Source organism: Gnatocerus cornutus, chromosome 6, assembly GCF_029298725.1.
Source record: "Gnatocerus cornutus isolate USDA-ARS CGAHR chromosome 6, icGnaCorn1.1, whole genome shotgun sequence".
Lineage (NCBI taxonomy): Eukaryota > Metazoa > Arthropoda > Insecta > Coleoptera > Tenebrionidae > Gnatocerus > Gnatocerus cornutus.
Window position 1 is genome coordinate 10,642,193 of NC_142238.1, and position 17,189 is coordinate 10,659,381.

Here is a 17,189-nt window from a genome sequence, read left to right on the forward strand (position 1 = left end):
AATGTTGAATGTTTTTTGATTTTGACACTGCGAAATAAAAACAACAGTTTTAATCCATTTATTACTAAGTATAATATTTTTATACATTGCCATTACCAAAGCAGTATACTTAAATCCCAATAAAAAAATATAAGCAAAAACCAGCTCTAGAAAAGTGGAAGAAAATTTAGCTCTACGACGAGACCGTCACAATATGCATTTTCTTGGATGCAAAGCTGGAATTGGTAACCAACAAATCCCCGATATGTATTCCGCGTTCCAACAGCTTTTGCGGAACTTCAATAAAAACACAAGCGGACGAAGTGTGTGGTCTTCTTGCCCTTTTTATGTTTTGTCGCGGAACGAATTCATTAGCAGTTTTTGGTCTTTCGCTCGTTTTTTCACAAACTTTCGTTGGGAAGCTAATTACATTAGGGCTGAAACACTGCTTCGCACTATTATTACCCGTATTGATTTTCTGTTTTTGTGCTTTTCTTTTAGCCACGTCTTTTAACCATTGGCAAAACACCTCTTCGTTCTGTTGATTTTTTCGGTTTTTATATTCTTGCATTAATTGTTGCCGTTTCTCTTCTTTCAGTTTAATTATTTCTTTTCTGCGTTCGCGTTTTTCTAGTTCTGCTGTACTCAAGCCGTACTCTGATCTGTGGCCGTTGTAACAAGGAAGATTAGTTGGATTTTTAGCCTTGTTTTCGTCACAGCACTTCCTTCGTTGGAGTTTCAGCAATGGACACTTTATTGGTTTTTCATGGATTTCCAATTTTTTTATTGACATGGACATGTCGAAATCTAATCGTTCGATACAATGGCTTTTACACTCTACTTGCATATTTTCTGATTTTTTTGGCGATCGTTTTCTCACTTTTTTCTTCTTTAAAGACGACATTGAGGCGTTTTCACTAGATGAGAGTCTCACAGTAATGTTCTCATTTTTTTCGGATTCTTCAGACTCAAATTCCATGTTATTGTCAGTGGTAATGATTGTGCATTCTTCAGGTAGTATTTCATCAATCACTTCTTCATCAATTTCTTCTTCTTCGCTGATATCAAAAATATTTAAATTAATTACATTAGAACTTTTGTACTCCAAGATTTGATCACTTTCCGGTGTTAATTCGGTCTCTGGAGGATCACTTTCAATACTGTTCACATCATCATCTGTTAGAAAAAGTTCAGGCTCGTATGAAGTTAGTTCTTCTTTGAATTTAACTCGAGAAGTTTTTTCCATGCTTGTAACCGTGTTACTGAACAAATCGATATTAGCCTGCTGAATTTTTTCCGCAATATTGTATGGGGACGATGCGGGTTGCAGAACTGCAAAATTCTTCATTAGATACAGTTGTTAAATCGATACAATCTAATAAATGGAATGTATGGCAGAGGAAACTTACAGTAACTTCCGTAATCATCTTCTTCGTTTTCTGGGCTTTTAATCGTCTCCAAAAGTATGTCCATTCATAAGAGTTCTAATTTCCCACCAAAATAATTAATTTAAATATTTTTAAGAGATCCACACCGGTTCTGTCTCTACACAAACTAGATGGCAATGTTTGTTGTGTTTGTTTCCAGGGAAACAAATTTCGTTTGCTGCCAGGTGACGGTGGTAGAAGTCGGCAGAAATTCTTCCACAAAACTTATTCTGAAATTTATCAATGAGAGTTCATAGAACTTCTATTTTATCGTAAGTTTAAGACGTTTATTGACTCTTATTTCAAATTAAAAATGATTGATTATTTTATTATTTAAAAAAAACAAGACTTTAAATTCATACCAATTGCATCGCAGCTTTTCGTCTCAATTGGACCACTTTTTTAAACTTTTTGAATAAGGCGCTCCTTTTTATTAAGAGTACAAAAAGTAGATGGCGGCGTTCGAAGAGTTTGTTTCCAGGGAGATCAATCAACAACTTTGACAACTTTGACATTTGCAACATCACAAATAGCCGGTTTATCTACCACTTCAATTTTTGAACTTTTACATAAAAATTTACGAATTTATATTATCGCCCTCTTATCACGTATCCTATCTGTTGCCCGGCGTTCATGTAACTCGAGCCACGTTAACAACATAACCTCAAAATGCGTATGTTTCTGTATTCGCTCTTTTTCTTTCTGAATGTTTACTTCACCGCTGGAGTTGACGAAGAATCGTGTCAGACTTTTGGCAGCGGCTCCGTGTATCCGCTCGGGGTAAACCCTGAGAAGGCCGAGCACAAATTGCAGTGGACCCAAGCAGTCAGTGAGTATCAGAAGAATGGTTATCACAGGCTACTTTTGTAATTTTAAAGTTTCCAAGCCGGCCCCGTTTTGGGAGAGTACCGCTGTGGTTAATGGAGAATTTGTTCAATTGAAATCAACAGACTTTTTGGGAAAGTACTTAGTTTTCTTCTTCTACCCCTTAGATTTGTAAGTCTTTCACATGTTAGTGCTGGTGATGACTTATTCTTTGCAGTACCTTTGTATGTCCAACGGAAATTCTAGCTTTCAGTGATAGAATTAAAGAATTTCGCAATATTAACACAGAGGTGGTGGCATGTTCAGTTGATTCTCACTTTACCCATCTAGCGTGGATCAACACCCCAAGAAAAGAAGGTGGATTGGGGAAAATTCAAATTCCTCTTCTTTCAGACTTAAATCATAGCATATCCAAGGCTTATGGAGTTTTTTTGGAGGATTTGGGTCATACACTTAGGTACTGATCACATTGTTATAAACAAACCTTAACAGTTTTCTTGTAGAGGTTTATTTATTATTGATCCTAAAGGTGTCCTCAGACAGATCACAATGAATGATTTACCAGTAGGTAGAAGCGTTGATGAGACTCTAAGACTGGTGCAAGCCTTCCAATATACAGATAAACATGGAGAAGTGTGTCCTGCTGGATGGAAACCTGGTCAAGATACAGTAAGCCACAATAATTTTTTAACAATTGTTTTAAAAACGTTTTACAGATCATACCTAACCCAGTGGAGAAAAAGAAATATTTTGAGAAGCACTGATTTGTTCTAAATCTATTTTTTGTAACATCACAGTAAAAACCATTTATATAAATAATACTTTTATTGAAATTGCATGATAAATAACATTTTTTTTTAAATCAAACTAAAATCATTATTAACAATTTATTTCTTTTTTTGTTTAGGACTTGACAGTGTTATTAAAGGAATCCGCCGCTTGGGAATGTTTGCCTTTTCTTCTGTGCTTGGTTTTTTCACATTTTCAGGTTCTTCAGTACTTAAAAGCGGTAAGTTGTTTTGTTTACCATCATTTTGAACACAATTTTTAGCAACATTTTCATCTGTCTTCACAGTCTCGTTTGCCAACTTTGATACTTCTTGTGATATTGTACTAGGTGTCTCTTCTGTAGTATCTCCAGCAGCACTCTGAGCATCTTCTTTATTTCCTGTTTTTTCTTCAGTAGCTGCAACACTGTTGGTATCATCCAAATGTAAACTAAAATCTTCAGTATATTCATCATCAACTACTGGCTCTACCACTCTTCTTGGCTCTTTTTCGCATTTCCATGAGTCTCTCGCTTCAAGTTCATCTAACGTTAGGTCAATTACTGAAGAAACTGATGCAACAGAGCTTATTTTGTTTAAATCGTCTGTCTTTTTAGTTGCTTTCTTCAGAAAGTTTATCAGTGGACTCACTTTAGGTGGAGGGTCTTGTTTTTTGACAAGTCCAGAACCGTTTTTCTCTTCAGTGTTAACTTTCTTATCAACAACTGGAATGGGTTTGATTCTTTTACTTGGAGGTGCTTCTTCAACTTTTTTGTCTTCAACAGGAACAGGTTTGATTCTTTTAATCCCGTTTTTACTTGGTCCTTGTTGTTTGCTTTTACCATCATGTGTTTTTGTTTCTTTGGAGTCACTTGCATCTGGTGGTTGATTCTTGTTCTTTTTTGGTGTTTTCACTGCCCATTGTTCCAAAAGACTCATTTTTTTCGGTTTGACGAATTCCGTAGTTTCGTCTTTCTCCAATTCTTCGCAACCACTAATTTCTAATATGCTTTCTTCATTCTCACTCTCCTCCTTTACATACTGTACACCTAATTCATCGGGGTCAAAATTGATCAAAGCACAGAATCCGTCGCTTGAAGAGGCTATCAACAAACGACCATCATCAGACCACGCCAGATCTGTTAATCTCGTATAATTAATATCTCTGAAGTACGCGAAGGGTTTCACTTGTTGGGTGTCGTACAAAATCACGTCGCGATCAGTTCCAACAGCTACAATCATGCGATATGGAAGGGAAAGTGCGGGATCAGGACCGTCTTCGTGTTTTTCAAAGAGAATCGGGCAGAAACGAACGACCGTACTGCATTGTTTCCCCGACGGTAGTACCGCTATCGGTCTAAAACGAAATGTTAAATGCCGGTTTTGAATGAAGGATTGCTTACTCTGTCCAAGAATCTACAGCGAAAATAAGGGCAGCATTCAGAATTTTTTTACAGTCTTCAGTCTCAACTTTAGCAGAAGGGACAGCCAATAAAGTGCCATCGGGAGAAAAATCCAGTCTTCTGAAGAATGATCTAAAAGTGTCATCATGGAAGAATTTCACTTCTTTTTTGTGGAGAAAATGGTCGTCTGGAACAGGCAAATGTCCTCTTAGTATTCTACTTTTAACTTTTCCAGATGAGTCAAATATTCTGCAAACGCGATCTGTGCTTATTGTGGCCACATAATGGCCCTTGGGGTCCCAAGCAACTCCCTTTAACAAAAAAAAACAGAAAAATGAGCAATACAATTTTATTACAAAGTTTACCTGCACAAAACCTTTGTGGTCTGTTAAAATTTGCTCACTTTTACCCTTAGTAAAGTCCCATAAAATGGCAGTGTTGTCAATTGACCCAGAAAACAGTCTCAAACCACTTGGTGACCAACACAGATCATAAATGTCTTCTTTGTGACCTCTCATCACCTACAAACCCCCAAAATAGCTTCAAAACCACAACATAAAAATGAAAAATACTTTGTAAACAATCCATGTTTCTTTATCACTAGTTTCACCCTCCAACAAAGGAACATTATCTGTTTTGAGTTGCCAAATAATAATGTTTGCATCATCGTCAGCTGTCGCAAGGTGTTGTCCACTGGGTGACCATCGAACTGCATTCACTGCTTTATGATGCCTTGTTAGATCTGATAAAGCTTCAATTTTCACTCCTCCTAGTTCATTTACAAACAACTGCCAAATCTACAAAAATAAACGTATAATTTGAAAAGTTCAAGCAGTTTTATTCGTAAATTTACCAAAACATGACAGTCTGAACCCCCAGTTGCTAACCTATAAAATGTTTCCGAAATGGGCTGTACATGGATACTAAGAACTGGATTCCTATTGTGCCAAGATATCTCTGGAATGGTGCACTTCATATTAAGTCTTAATGAGAAATTAAAATGAACTCAAACAAAAACACTTCACATAAACTAAAACGAACAAAACATTATTAGAAATGCATTTGGCGCCAAGCACAAACGTCAACGTCCTAGGGATTTTTTTGTTTACGAAATTAGATAAATGACCTTGAGTATTAAAATTATTTTTATACTCAATGTAAATGATTTCATTTGGATACAATAAAGTTTCATAAAACTTCTAATAAACATATACATTAGTTATAATCACCTTTCATTTAAAGTATTAATTTTTTATTACCTGAAAACATGTGAAAATTAGAATACAATTAATCCTAGGGTTTTTATTGTTTTCAGATTATACTAAGTTTTAATCACAAAATCGTTCAAATTTAAAAATATAATTTCTAAAAACTGAAAAAATTTGTCGATAGTTGCACCATTCAAATGGAAATCCATAGCAAATGTTATATTTTTTTAACTTGTAACAAAAAGAAAAAAAATACAGTTGGATTACGAATTTTACCGGCGTTAAGCTTTTTTTAATATTCTCAAGGTTGGTACCGGGTCCCGGCTTTGGCAGGTTTGAAGTTGAGGTTAGAAAAAACACAAAATTTAAAACCTTTACATTTCTTCCGTATGTAACTTATCGAAGATCCATTCTTGAAATTGTAGCAAATCTGGATGACAAAGTAGAAATAATGATTGCTGCCTCAGAGCCACAGGTTAGTTTATCTTCCTGTTTTGAAAACACTGAAGCTGTTTTTAAGGAGTTTGTTCCAAGTGGACGGCAGCAAACATTGAAGCATCCAGGACCCACTTTTGTCCCACCTAAAAGGTTTTTCAGGGAGAACGAAGACTTACTTCTTGATCAACTGGAAAAAGTTTCCTTAAAAGAAAGGAAGGAAGTAGAATGGTGGACTTTACAAAAGGCCCCTATAGGTGAACTGAAAGAAAGTTGGTCTAGCACCTTGACTAATAAAACTTGTCTTCATAAATGTTCCTTGATAAATGGTGAATTGGGTGTTCGTTATATTCAAGTTTAATAAGCTTTTTTAGAAGGAAATTGTGATTGTTTTCACGCTAAAACTCAAGTTAATTTTATTGAAGATGAATTGTATGTGAAAGGAAACACAGTTGTTTGGACTAGAGGTATAGATAACTGTGATAATTTAGACAATGCAAGAAAAACAATCTGTGCATATTCACCATGTTTACCTGTTAAACATGCAATTTGGTGTACTTTTCACTGTGAGCATCCCACTTATGAGACAGAGCTGTTCCCTGTGTACATAAAACCACAAGAATCCATAAGTGCACCAGTGCCAGCAGTTTGCATTATTGATGCTCATAACATTCATGTTTTTACACAAAAAGGGGAAGATTTTGTGACTGCCATACCTTTTCAGATTGAAAAAGTATGGAACACCAAATTTGGAATTTTTCTAGAAAGGGAAAGTGACAGTAAGATTTTTTAATTAATTTTTTTTGTAACTGCATTGTTGTCTATAGATTTTGGTACAACGTTCACTGAAAATCGAGCTTCGCTATACTCTCTGGCATTTCCTCTTGATGAAATCTGCCCAGTAGCAATAAATGTGGGAACTCATATCCAGATTTTAAACAATACCAGTATGAAACTGGTGTACACTAATGAAGATCCTAGTATTTGCTTGGTTTATGATTCCCAGTCTAGACAACATAGTGTTTATTACATTAGAAAAGTAACCAGTCATGAAAAAATGGAATTTATGACCAAGATGACCAGCATTTGCCCATCTACCATGAATTTGTCCCATAAGGTAATAAATTGTATCAAAACCTGCATTTATGACATCACTTTATTTATTTGATAGCTAAAAAGTCGTTGCTCAATGTGGGAGTGCGTAAAAAACACAAATTACTTAAACGTTCCTAGCCCCATAAGCAGCCGACCCGGAAGTGTAGCAAGTTTTTACAACCAACACCACCATTCTAGATCACACAGTTCCATGGCCACAGTCAGGTACAACATAATTTGATGTAACTTTTTTAATACAGAAATAATTTCATAGTCGCTGCCAATCTCCCGCGACTTCATCTTTTGGAAGCCCGTGGTTACAACGAGCATCACGTTTAAACAATTCCTTACCTTGTCCCGGAAACAACTGTGCCCCCTCAAACTGTTCTTATTTCGATAGTTCTAAGCTAATGTCTCATCTGCATGAAAGTCCAGTTATTTGTTTGGACCATGTGTGGACAGATCCTAATTTCACGCAGTAAGAGTCTCCCAAAATTTGATCACTTTTTGTACATTTTGTTCCAGGGATGATACAACATCTAGCTCTGCTTCTAAAGTGTTCTTATGCGATGATTTTACAGATCAGTGGTATCTTTGCTACGTACTGCCAATGCGGTGTCAGTTAAGTTTGGTTCAAATCGATTTTTCAGACAGAAATAATATTAGATTTGGGATGATGAATAGTATTAACGCCAAAGATGCCGTTCCGATTCCCGTGAGTAGTTTCTTGGAGGTTTCTTTGGTTTCAGTCTTGTCTTTCAGACCTCGCATATGATGGCAGTTTTGGAACATAACGGAAACGTGACTCTGTATTCAGGGTTTACTCCAGTAGGAAAATTACACATTGGTGGTACTCTCGTTCAACATACCCCATCACCGTACGTGCGAAGAAATTTATCGAATATTCATACACCGTTTCCGAGGTAAATTTAGGTAAAATATGCTTTAGAAACTACGAAAGTTATTTTAGACGAAGCAGCCTTCTACCTCATTGTAAGCCCAGTGATCCGAAATTCGACGAACACTTGCTTTCTCCGGTAATGCCAGAGACAACTGGGCCTGCAGCAAGGCATCAGAACGTCTTACAATTGAACTTCCAGTTTGAAAGTACGTTTAAGTTAATTCTGTCTCGTCATACAATTGTATTTGCAGATAATCTACCGAAAGCGGTACTAAACGGCCTGCGTGATCCTATAGAAAATCGCATAACTCTTCGATACTCAGATGGTACATACTATCGGATCAGTTTACCCCCTCTAACTTCACACCCCTTAATTGAAAGTTCCCTAATAGCATTAAAACAATGCTTAAGTAGAGACATAATGTCGATTGTTTTGACGAAATGGTACGCCACAAGAAACGCTCTTGGTTCCCAGGAGTTAAATCTTGAACAAGAGTGGAGCAGTTTTGAAACTCTACTACTTGGTAAACTAAATTCTTTGAAACTCTGTTTGCAGTGTTCTTGTTTTAGAACTGTTGGGCTATGAACAGCAAAACGTTGGTATTAATGAAGATTGTCCTGTTACTCCTTTGAGTAATCCCAAGAAACCGAAACATTCTACCTCGGGAAATGATGACGATTGGTCGTATCTCTCCAATTCAATTCACGGCACCAGCATTTCAAAGTCTTTAAAGCACCTCCTGCAGCTCAACAACACTTTGGATCAACCAGAAACTCCCCTCAAACACAAGACTACGGTTGATGTGAATTCTACTTTGTTTTGTTATATTAGGCTTGTTCATTACTCTTTACATTTACTTTATGAAGACTTAAAGTTGAACGTGTTGAGATCAGAAGAATTGAAATTATTAGCGGTGCTACTTAACAAACTATCCAGTGATTTGGGTATGGTTGAGTATTCGCTCCATTATTGGAAGGACTTTCCGGACACTTGTACTATAAATTCGTCGAAACTTCTGGGGGCAGAAGACAGGAAACACATTAATGCTTACCAGTTTATCGATAAAAAACCAGTCAATATAATGCAGTTTATTTACGAATTGATGCAAAGGCGGAGTGAAGTTGAGCATTATCCATTTATACGCCATGTGAACAATAAATCAAAGGACATTATTCAGGTATGTCGCGTATTATTTATCTCTGAGCGATCATCTCTCGTGAAACATTCTCTCAAATCTAATTCTTTTTTCTTTCGACATCTACTTCTTCAATTGTTTCTAAGTACCGTTAGACACTGAAAGAAGTAGAGAAAAAAGCAAGCGGCTATGATGAAAATTATTTATTATCAACAGATTTGTGGCGTAATTTTCCAAGAACTCTCACTCAACGTCAGCGGACTCATTAAAGTTCTGGAACCCAATTTTTCAATAAGCGAACACATCATACTGGAGCAAGAAACGGGCTCCCCGGAAATTTCACCTGCTGAACGAGCGACTGTGTTGATGACGACTAAAAAAATAACAGTCCGGGATTTGGACACTTTACCCCCAGCCATCTACCTTCTCATTTACAGTACTCTATGGAAGTGCCGTAATGACCCTCCTCCGGATCTTCCAGTTGAAGCTTACTATCTTTTATGGCGAGATGATCTCGCTGCTCATACCCGGAAAATCGAAAAAGAGAAGTTAGATTTAAGCAATGAGAGAAACGAGAATTATAATTTACAACTGCAAGGTATTGTTCCAACTTCGAAACAAGTGGATAGTGAGCAACAAGACGGTATGGAAGATGTCGAAAATCCTCTGATAAAACTACGATTTCCTGATGATATGAGAGTGGCGGAAGCTCGGAAAATGTTGCAGAGCTCGAAGCCGGTTCCTATTGTTCTCGTGCAAAGGCCGGATGTTTCAGACCATGATTTTATCGAGGAGCAAGAAAAACATCTTTATGCAATTTGTACCAGAACAATGGCTTTATCACCAGGAAGGTAAAAACACGTTTGTACTTTACTGAATTTACTATGGTCTTTCTAGAGGAATGTTTACTTTGAGAACATCGACACCCGTGATAACAGAACCATTACAAACTCCTCAGTTGTGTCTGGCGGGTAAAGCTCCACCTAGAGGAACAACAGTCGAACTAAACCACATAGACACACCTTCCAATATGAATTTATGGCCTTTATTCCACAATGGTGTCTCCAACGGTTTACGAATAACTCCAGACGCTCACAATATCGACAATACATGGATTACTTTTAACAAACCGAAAAGTTCCGTTGAACAACAAATGGAACATGCTGGATTTCTTATGGCGTTGGGTTTAAATGGTCACTTAAAAAACTTACATGTTCTTAACACGTATGACTATTTAACCGGTTTACACGAAATGACCAGCATCGGTATTTTACTGGGATTGGCAGCGACATATCGAGGCACATCTGACATAGGAATGACAAAAAATCTAAGTATCCACGTGGAAGCTCTTCTACCTCCGACTTCCATGGAACTCGATGTTCATCAAAACGTACAAGTAGCGGCACTGTTAGGCATTGGATTAGTTTACCAAGGTACTTCTCACCGCCATATTATTGAAGTTCTTTTGTCGGAAATTGGACGACCTCCGGGACCGGAAATGGAAAACAGCGTAGATCGAGAATCGTATTCTTTAGCCGCTGGATTATCTTTGGGATTAGTGACGTTGCAGCAGGGTAGTTGTTCGTTGGGTTTATCCGATTTGAATATTTCGGATCGGTTGCATTACTATATGGTGGGTGGTAACCGTCGACCCTTAACCGGTAAGTTTGTAGCCTATTATATTGAGATGTTACGTCTTCAATTTTAGGTGCCCAAAAAGACAAATACAAAGTGCCATCGTTTCAAATTCGCGAAGGCTTCTCTGTTAACTTGGACGTGACAGCCCCTGGAGCTACCATTGCCTTAGGTCTTATGTACCTAGGAACAGGAAACAAAGCCGTGGCTGACTGGATGGCTCCTCCTGAAACTCAGTATCTGCTGGACTTTGTCCGACCAGATTTTTTGATGTTTAGAATATTAGCCAGAGGTTTGTTTGTCTGTTTAGTCCCGTTTATTTCTCACAAAGCACTTTTAGCCTTGATACTGTGGAATGACATCGAACCTACTAAAGAGTGGGTCGAAAATCAAATTCCTAGTACCATTAGACCATATTGCATGATCAAGCCCGCACCAAACTCTAATATCGATTACGAGGCGATGAAGTAAGACAGTGTTGAGTCTTATTGATAATTTGAATGCTTCGTTTTAGCCAAGCATACTGCAACATAGTAACAGGTGCCTGCTTCGCCTTAGGCCTTAAATTTGCCGGTTCTGCAGATCAAGATGCCTTCCAAACATTGTTACATTTTTGTCACATGTTTACAAACCTAACTATTAAATCTGTGGCGGAATTAGCGGGAAAACCGACTGTCGAAACGTGCCTTAATGTTCTTCTCTTATCGACTTCAATGGTATTTCAATTCCTAAAGTAGTTCGCAAATTAATCTGTTTTTTTAGGTCATGGCAGGAACAGGAAACCTCGATATAATGCGCTTGGTGCGTCTCCTGCGGCGAAGAGTCGGAGTCACTAGCAGTGCTGTGGTCACTTATGGTTCACATTTAGCGCTACACATGGCCTTAGGTCTCCTGTTTTTAGGAGGTGGAAGATTCACTTTGTCGAATTCACCAGCAAACATTGCTGCTTTAATCTGCGCGTTTTATCCAAAGTTTCCGACTCACAGTAATGATAATAGGTACGATACCCTTGAAAGGATACGAGATTTATGTTTTTTTTTTCAGATATCACTTGCAAGCTTTCCGTCATCTTTACGTTCTCGCGGTGGAACCTCGCTTGATTATCCCAAAAGATGTAGATTCTGGTAAAAGTTGCTACGCTGCTTTAACCGTCGTTAAAATTGATGGATCGACGTCTTTCATGAAAGGACCTGGAATTCTTCCGGATCTTAGCACCCTACAAAAAGTAGCGATTGACGATGAACGATATTGGCCCGTGGTTTTTAAAAGGGGCCATAATTGGGATGCCTTGGTGTAAGTTATTTGTTAGATTTTTATCAAGCCTGTGTTTATATTTTTTTAGGAAAATTTTATCCACGAATGGTTTTATTGAAGTTAAACAAAGAGCAGGTTGCCTGAGCTACATTGCCGACAAACTCGGCTATCACAGCCAGTTGGCAAAGACTTTGACCCAATCGGAGATGATTCCGTGGGATCCTCCTGCTTCTTCGATAGTTTCGTTCACGCACGATCAAGCGATAAAGACGTTCTGTGATCATTTTCTTACTTCCGAAAATCAGCAGTTGACCACCGAGGAATTGCGTGTCAGACAAATATTAACAAAAGTAGCGTACGATGCCGTTGTTAAAGACAAGCTTATCATAATGCCTGTAATTAGTTACCTTTTAAAGGTATTCAATTGGTCTGTTTTCAGTCCACTTATAATTAGAATCGTTTCAGGTTGTTCTTGATTTAAAAACGCAATCGAGTTCCATGAGTTTTTGGCAGTTAAAGCTAATTTTTGCACAGACATTATCAAATTCTTTGTCTTGCAATTTGATTTCTTCCGAGATGATTCTGTCCATCAAGCAACAAATTACGGAGACGTTGGATAGTTGGGAAGGTTCCTTAGGTGATGCTTTGGAAACATATTTAAGTGGAGGAGAACTTGCCTTTGATCAAAAGATTATCAGTAAATTAGCTATGTATGTGATATTTTATGATATACCGTTTAAGGAAGATTCTTTAGAAGGCGAGTTTCTAGACGCTTTGATTAAAAGCCAAAAGAAATACCATGTCAATACGTTTAAGAAAATTATGAAGATTAGAAACAGAGCGTTGTGTTGATGATTGTATTTTTATAAACGATGTGTAAATAAAGAAAAATGTTTAAAAGCCAATTCTTCCCTTATCGACAAGGCAAGACCACTGAGTTTGCGCATTAATTAAAAATCCTGTGTTAGGTTCAGAGAGTTGAGACTAATATTAGTTTCAACTCTCTGGTTAGGTTAGATTGGAACTTTTATTCCAAAAAGTACGTATATTAACAACAATACGCTTTTGCAAACTATTATTTTAATTAGACAATGGACTTACAATACTCTGAAGAAATCAATCAGTGCGCCAAATTTAAGAAAAAGGAAGTCCATAATTGCAGTCTTTGCCCTTTTGTCACCCGTTCAGTTTTCCGGATGGTAAACCACATGGGCCATCATTGGCTCGGATTTACACCATTCAACTGTGAAACGAGCATTGAAAAATATTTTTGCAAAGAATGTCAATTTACAACAGATATTATAACAATCTTCAAATCCCATCTACGTCATCACACGTCTTCTGAAGGCAAAATACCGCAGGAAACAATTCACTACATTTGCAAACGATGCAAATTCCAGACTTATTTTCGATTGAAATGGACGAAACATGTATTAAATGGATGCTCTAGAGAATTTGAGGGGTCGAATCAGCCCGCTGACTTAAACAACTTTAAGAGGTTTCAATGTGATCAGTGTGCATACAGTACAAGTCAAGGATTGGATTTGAAAAGGCACATATTGGTAAAACACGTCAAAGAGGATGCCACATGGTTTAAATGTAACCAATGTGATTATAAATCAGTTATTGAAAAATATTTAAGAGATCATCAAAGAAGAATACATAATACCCACGTGTGGTTGTTATGCGATTATTGCGACTATAAAGTAAAATCCAAACAGCAAATGAATAGACATATAAACAACCAGCATAGTCTCTTTAAATGTCATCATTGTGACTATACCACCACTAAAAAATGCCAGCTAGAATCGCACAATATGTTCAAGCATATGAATAAAGAAGATATTAAATGGTTTAATTGTAACGACTGCTCGTATAAAGCAAAAAGACGGAAAAACTTAAAAACACATAAAATGTTAAAACACGCAAATCCACATGAAGTTTCTTTGTTTAAATGCGAACTTTGTACCTACACCTCCAAAATAAGAAGTGAAATGAAATACCATAAACTTTTACGACACACTAATTTAAATGATGAGACTCTGAAATGTATGCACTGCGAATATTTGGGGAAAACAAGACAAGATTTGTACCAACACGAAATGATGGAACATCTCCCTGGGAAATGGTTCAACTGTGAACAATGCGATCACAAGTCAAGGACTAAAGGACAGTTAACAAAGCATATAATGTTTAAGCATGCGAAAGAAAACGAAATTAACTGGTTTAGATGCGACCAGTGCGAGTACAAAGCTAAAGCAAAGAAAGATTTGCAAAAACATCAACTCCATAAACATACAGATTTGAGAGAAATTGAGTGGAATAGATGCGATGAATGCGAGTTCAAAACTAAAACAAAACATGCTTTAAAGAAACACAAAATCATAAAACACATTAATGCGAGCGTGAGTAGTGCGAATTTGATCAACTGAAACGCCGATTTTTAGTTTTATTAATTTCGATTTTTGACCAATTTTTTTATACGTCTTAAATAAATCATAATTACTAATACATAATTGAAGTTTTTTTCCTGGCTGGCAGGTTTGCATTTTTTTATTTTTTTAACTAAATTAAGTATTTAATAAACCAAAAGATTAACAATGGATTTATTGCCAAACATGTAAACGCAAAAATGCTATTTTCAATTTAAACTTAAACTAGAGTAAGCTGTTATAAAAATACAAAACGTTACAAATATCTAAGGAATGACAGATCAATTATCATACAAAATGGAACTTTTAGAACGAAAACGGAGTTTGGTCGCCCATATTGGGAGCGTTGAACTGAAGTTGTCCGGTTGTAACAGTGGCACTCACTGCTTCTTCATCAGCCTGCAAAAACAAAAATTATTATAAAACACTACCATAAATCAAACGTACTTCTGAGAAATAGTTTTCAATTATATTCAACGCTCTTTCGTAGACTTTTTCGTTGTCGTGAGATTGCAAGGCTTCAATACCATCAAGTCCACCACATTCTTCAATCATCACCGCGACTTTCTCCGCTTGGTCAACTTTTGCAGCAGCCTAAAATTAAAACTTAGAAAAAAGTAAAATGAACTTGAAATGGTACCGCTAAGATGTTATTCAATCCCTCTAAGACCACAATGATTGTTTTACTATCTTTAGAGTTCAATAAGTTGCACAAGGGTTTCAAAGCTCCCATTTCCACCAGCTGTGCTAGTTGGGCGGGGCTTCCGCCACTTGTAAAGTTAGTAACAGCCCACGCTGCCTCTTTCTGTGACTTGAAATCGCCCTGAAACAAAAAAAAATTACACGTTGCTTAACATGGTGGTGGGCATACAGTTTGTAAGACGTGAAGAAGAACTGGCATGATTCCAGCATCCAGGACTTTCTGTATTTGCTCACTGTTCCCTGCAGTGATGTTAGAGACGGTCCAAGCGGCCTCCTTAACGATGTTTAATCTACTATGTTGTAATAAACGTATCATACTATCCAACGCCCCAGCTTCAATTACCATATCAGTCTGAAAACCTCACGTTTAACAAGTTTTAAAAATGGTGGGTAATATAACCTGATGATCATTCCCTGTAACAATATTTCCAACAGCTCGGAGTGCTGGTGTAAGGACGGAACTTTCTTCACTGTACAACAACATGACTAAACGAGATATCAGTCCTGTATCTAACACAGCTTGGATTTTTTCATTGCTTCCATCTGTTAAATAACTCAAAGCCCAACAAGTGTCGGCCAAGACATCTTTATCATCATGTGCCAATAGTCTTGCTAGGAATGGCAACGCAGGTTTTACAAGTTCAAAATTGGGGTAAGGGTTCTTATTGCGGCACAAATTTGAAATGACCCACACTGTGTTACGTAACAAGGATAAAGAAGTGTTTGCTTTGATCAAGTTGAGAAGATTAGGCAAAATTCCGTAGTTTAGTACCAGATCGCGACTTTCAGGACCATCGCCTGCAATATTACCAATAGCCCAAATAGCCTGCTCTACCACATCAACGCGGGAGGATGACAACAGTTGTTGGAGTTTTGGAAGGGCGCCTTCTTGGACTACAGCGGCTGTCTGTTCTGCTGATCCCGACGCGATGTTCGTGAGGGCCCAGCAAGCTTCAAATTGCAGAGCGGGGCTAGAAAATTAGAAAATTAGTAAGTTGAAGGTACCAAAAGTCAAGAATCTTACTTGTGAGTCTTCCCCAAGAATTCTACACATCGCGGCACGACTCCCAAACGAATCATGTGGTCAATAGGCGGATTTCTTTCACGACTTAGGATCTTGCGACACGCCTGAGTTGCCTTGAATTGCAGAGTTTCATCGGGATTCATCATTCCTATTAACATGACATTACTAAAATGCCAAATTGAGCTTGTTAACGTTTTTACCCCACAAAATCTCCTCTGCTGTCATAGACGTTGGGGATGTTGTGTTACTTTCTTGTAAAGGAGCTGTGCCTTCCTCTTGCAAGGAAATATTTCTCCTTTTCAACAGCTGGTCTTCCTTTTTGGCTTTTCGAAGCTCGATAGTTTGACCTGCACGCCTACGACGCATTTCCTGTAAAAACAAGTGTAATATTGCGAGACAAAAAGCAACAATTTCATACCTCTGAATCCTTGCCTTTGTTCTTGAAAGAACGGATTCTGTTTTCGTCACCCATTTTCTAAAAATATTTTAGTAAGTATTAATAAAGACTTTGAAACACTTTATTACACACCGTGTCAACTGATAATGAAACAAAAAGCAAAGAAAAAAAAATTTAGGTTAAAAACTAAAAGTAAGTTCTACTTTAATTACTTGTTAAAAACTGAATACTCATTTAGGAAAGATAAAGATACAGATTGACACTTACTTTAACGATAAAATATCACTAACAAATTAAAATAAAATGTGGAAACCAGAAAATTTTCTCGAAATGTCCGTTACGCACCGGATCTTTCGATTCTCTGAGAAAGAAACAAATGTTCGCAAAATAACGAATCTAACCAATCACGACGCAACGATGGCTGACGAAGTCGACCAATAGGAACTAAACAGATTCATTTACAATCACCTGATTGGATACTAAAAACCGCCAACATTTGTAATTTCGAAAAGTTTTACCCAAACGTCGAATTAAAGGATGTAAAATGCGGTTATAATAACAAATATTGT

The 17,189-nt window shown here is 37.2% G+C and overlaps 6 protein-coding genes across 9 annotated transcripts; 3 read left to right on the forward strand and 3 right to left on the reverse strand.

Moving 5' to 3' along the window:
- Positions 1 to 55: 55 nt before the first annotated feature.
- On the reverse strand, positions 56 to 1,548 carry LOC148172808 (uncharacterized). Its single transcript, XM_088039115.1, has 2 exons — positions 1,389 to 1,548; positions 56 to 1,311 (listed from the first exon to the last, which is right to left on the reverse strand). Exons 1-2 carry the CDS (start codon positions 1,450 to 1,452, stop codon positions 173 to 175), a joined length of 1,203 nt encoding a protein of 400 aa, XP_087895241.1. The 5' UTR covers positions 1,453 to 1,548; the 3' UTR covers positions 56 to 172.
- A 300-nt stretch (positions 1,549 to 1,848) lies between these two features.
- On the forward strand, positions 1,849 to 3,050 carry Prx4 (Peroxiredoxin 4). The gene is made up of 5 exons (XM_088038934.1): positions 1,849 to 2,235; positions 2,285 to 2,402; positions 2,449 to 2,688; positions 2,735 to 2,900; positions 2,948 to 3,050. Exons 1-5 carry the CDS (start codon positions 2,076 to 2,078, stop codon positions 2,993 to 2,995), a joined length of 732 nt encoding a protein of 243 aa, XP_087895060.1. The 5' UTR covers positions 1,849 to 2,075; the 3' UTR covers positions 2,996 to 3,050.
- Positions 3,038 to 5,504, reverse strand: Caf1-105 (chromatin assembly factor 1, p105 subunit). Its single transcript, XM_088038933.1, has 5 exons — positions 5,255 to 5,504; positions 4,974 to 5,198; positions 4,767 to 4,922; positions 4,402 to 4,712; positions 3,038 to 4,355 (listed from the first exon to the last, which is right to left on the reverse strand). Exons 1-5 carry the CDS (start codon positions 5,375 to 5,377, stop codon positions 3,119 to 3,121), a joined length of 2,052 nt encoding a protein of 683 aa, XP_087895059.1. The 5' UTR covers positions 5,378 to 5,504; the 3' UTR covers positions 3,038 to 3,118.
- A 408-nt stretch (positions 5,505 to 5,912) lies between these two features.
- Positions 5,913 to 12,970, forward strand: shtd (anaphase promoting complex subunit 1). Of its 4 annotated transcripts, none has more exons than XM_088038147.1 (20): positions 5,913 to 6,084; positions 6,130 to 6,373; positions 6,419 to 6,823; positions 6,872 to 7,161; positions 7,216 to 7,364; positions 7,414 to 7,617; positions 7,665 to 7,854; positions 7,902 to 8,062; positions 8,110 to 8,246; positions 8,292 to 8,564; positions 8,611 to 9,218; positions 9,393 to 10,027; positions 10,074 to 10,837; positions 10,885 to 11,103; positions 11,152 to 11,278; positions 11,326 to 11,527; positions 11,574 to 11,809; positions 11,856 to 12,104; positions 12,154 to 12,481; positions 12,531 to 12,970. In XM_088038147.1, exons 1-20 carry the CDS (start codon positions 6,061 to 6,063, stop codon positions 12,915 to 12,917), a joined length of 5,832 nt encoding a protein of 1,943 aa, XP_087894273.1. In that variant the 5' UTR covers positions 5,913 to 6,060; the 3' UTR covers positions 12,918 to 12,970. The 4 variants fall into 4 exon arrangements, with proteins under 4 accessions (XP_087894273.1, XP_087894271.1, XP_087894269.1 ...); XM_088038145.1 differs by having other exon boundaries at positions 5,913 to 5,955; positions 6,035 to 6,084; positions 8,110 to 8,564; XM_088038143.1 differs by having other exon boundaries at positions 8,110 to 8,564.
- Positions 12,971 to 13,012: 42 nt separating this feature from the next.
- LOC148172812 (uncharacterized) lies at positions 13,013 to 14,592 on the forward strand. The gene is made up of 2 exons (XM_088038149.1): positions 13,013 to 13,104; positions 13,154 to 14,592. Exon 2 carries the CDS (start codon positions 13,157 to 13,159, stop codon positions 14,495 to 14,497), a length of 1,341 nt encoding a protein of 446 aa, XP_087894275.1. The 5' UTR covers positions 13,013 to 13,104; positions 13,154 to 13,156; the 3' UTR covers positions 14,498 to 14,592.
- Positions 14,593 to 14,656: 64 nt separating this feature from the next.
- Positions 14,657 to 16,776, reverse strand: LOC148172813 (importin subunit alpha-5-like). The gene is given in 9 exon segments (XM_088038148.1): positions 14,657 to 14,896; positions 14,945 to 15,091; positions 15,138 to 15,320; positions 15,369 to 15,551; positions 15,600 to 16,170; positions 16,224 to 16,411; positions 16,413 to 16,592; positions 16,642 to 16,698; positions 16,753 to 16,776. Coding segments are annotated over 8 exon segments (1,599 nt in total). The 5' UTR covers positions 16,696 to 16,698; positions 16,753 to 16,776; the 3' UTR covers positions 14,657 to 14,803.
- Between the last annotated feature and the right edge of the window lie 413 nt (positions 16,777 to 17,189).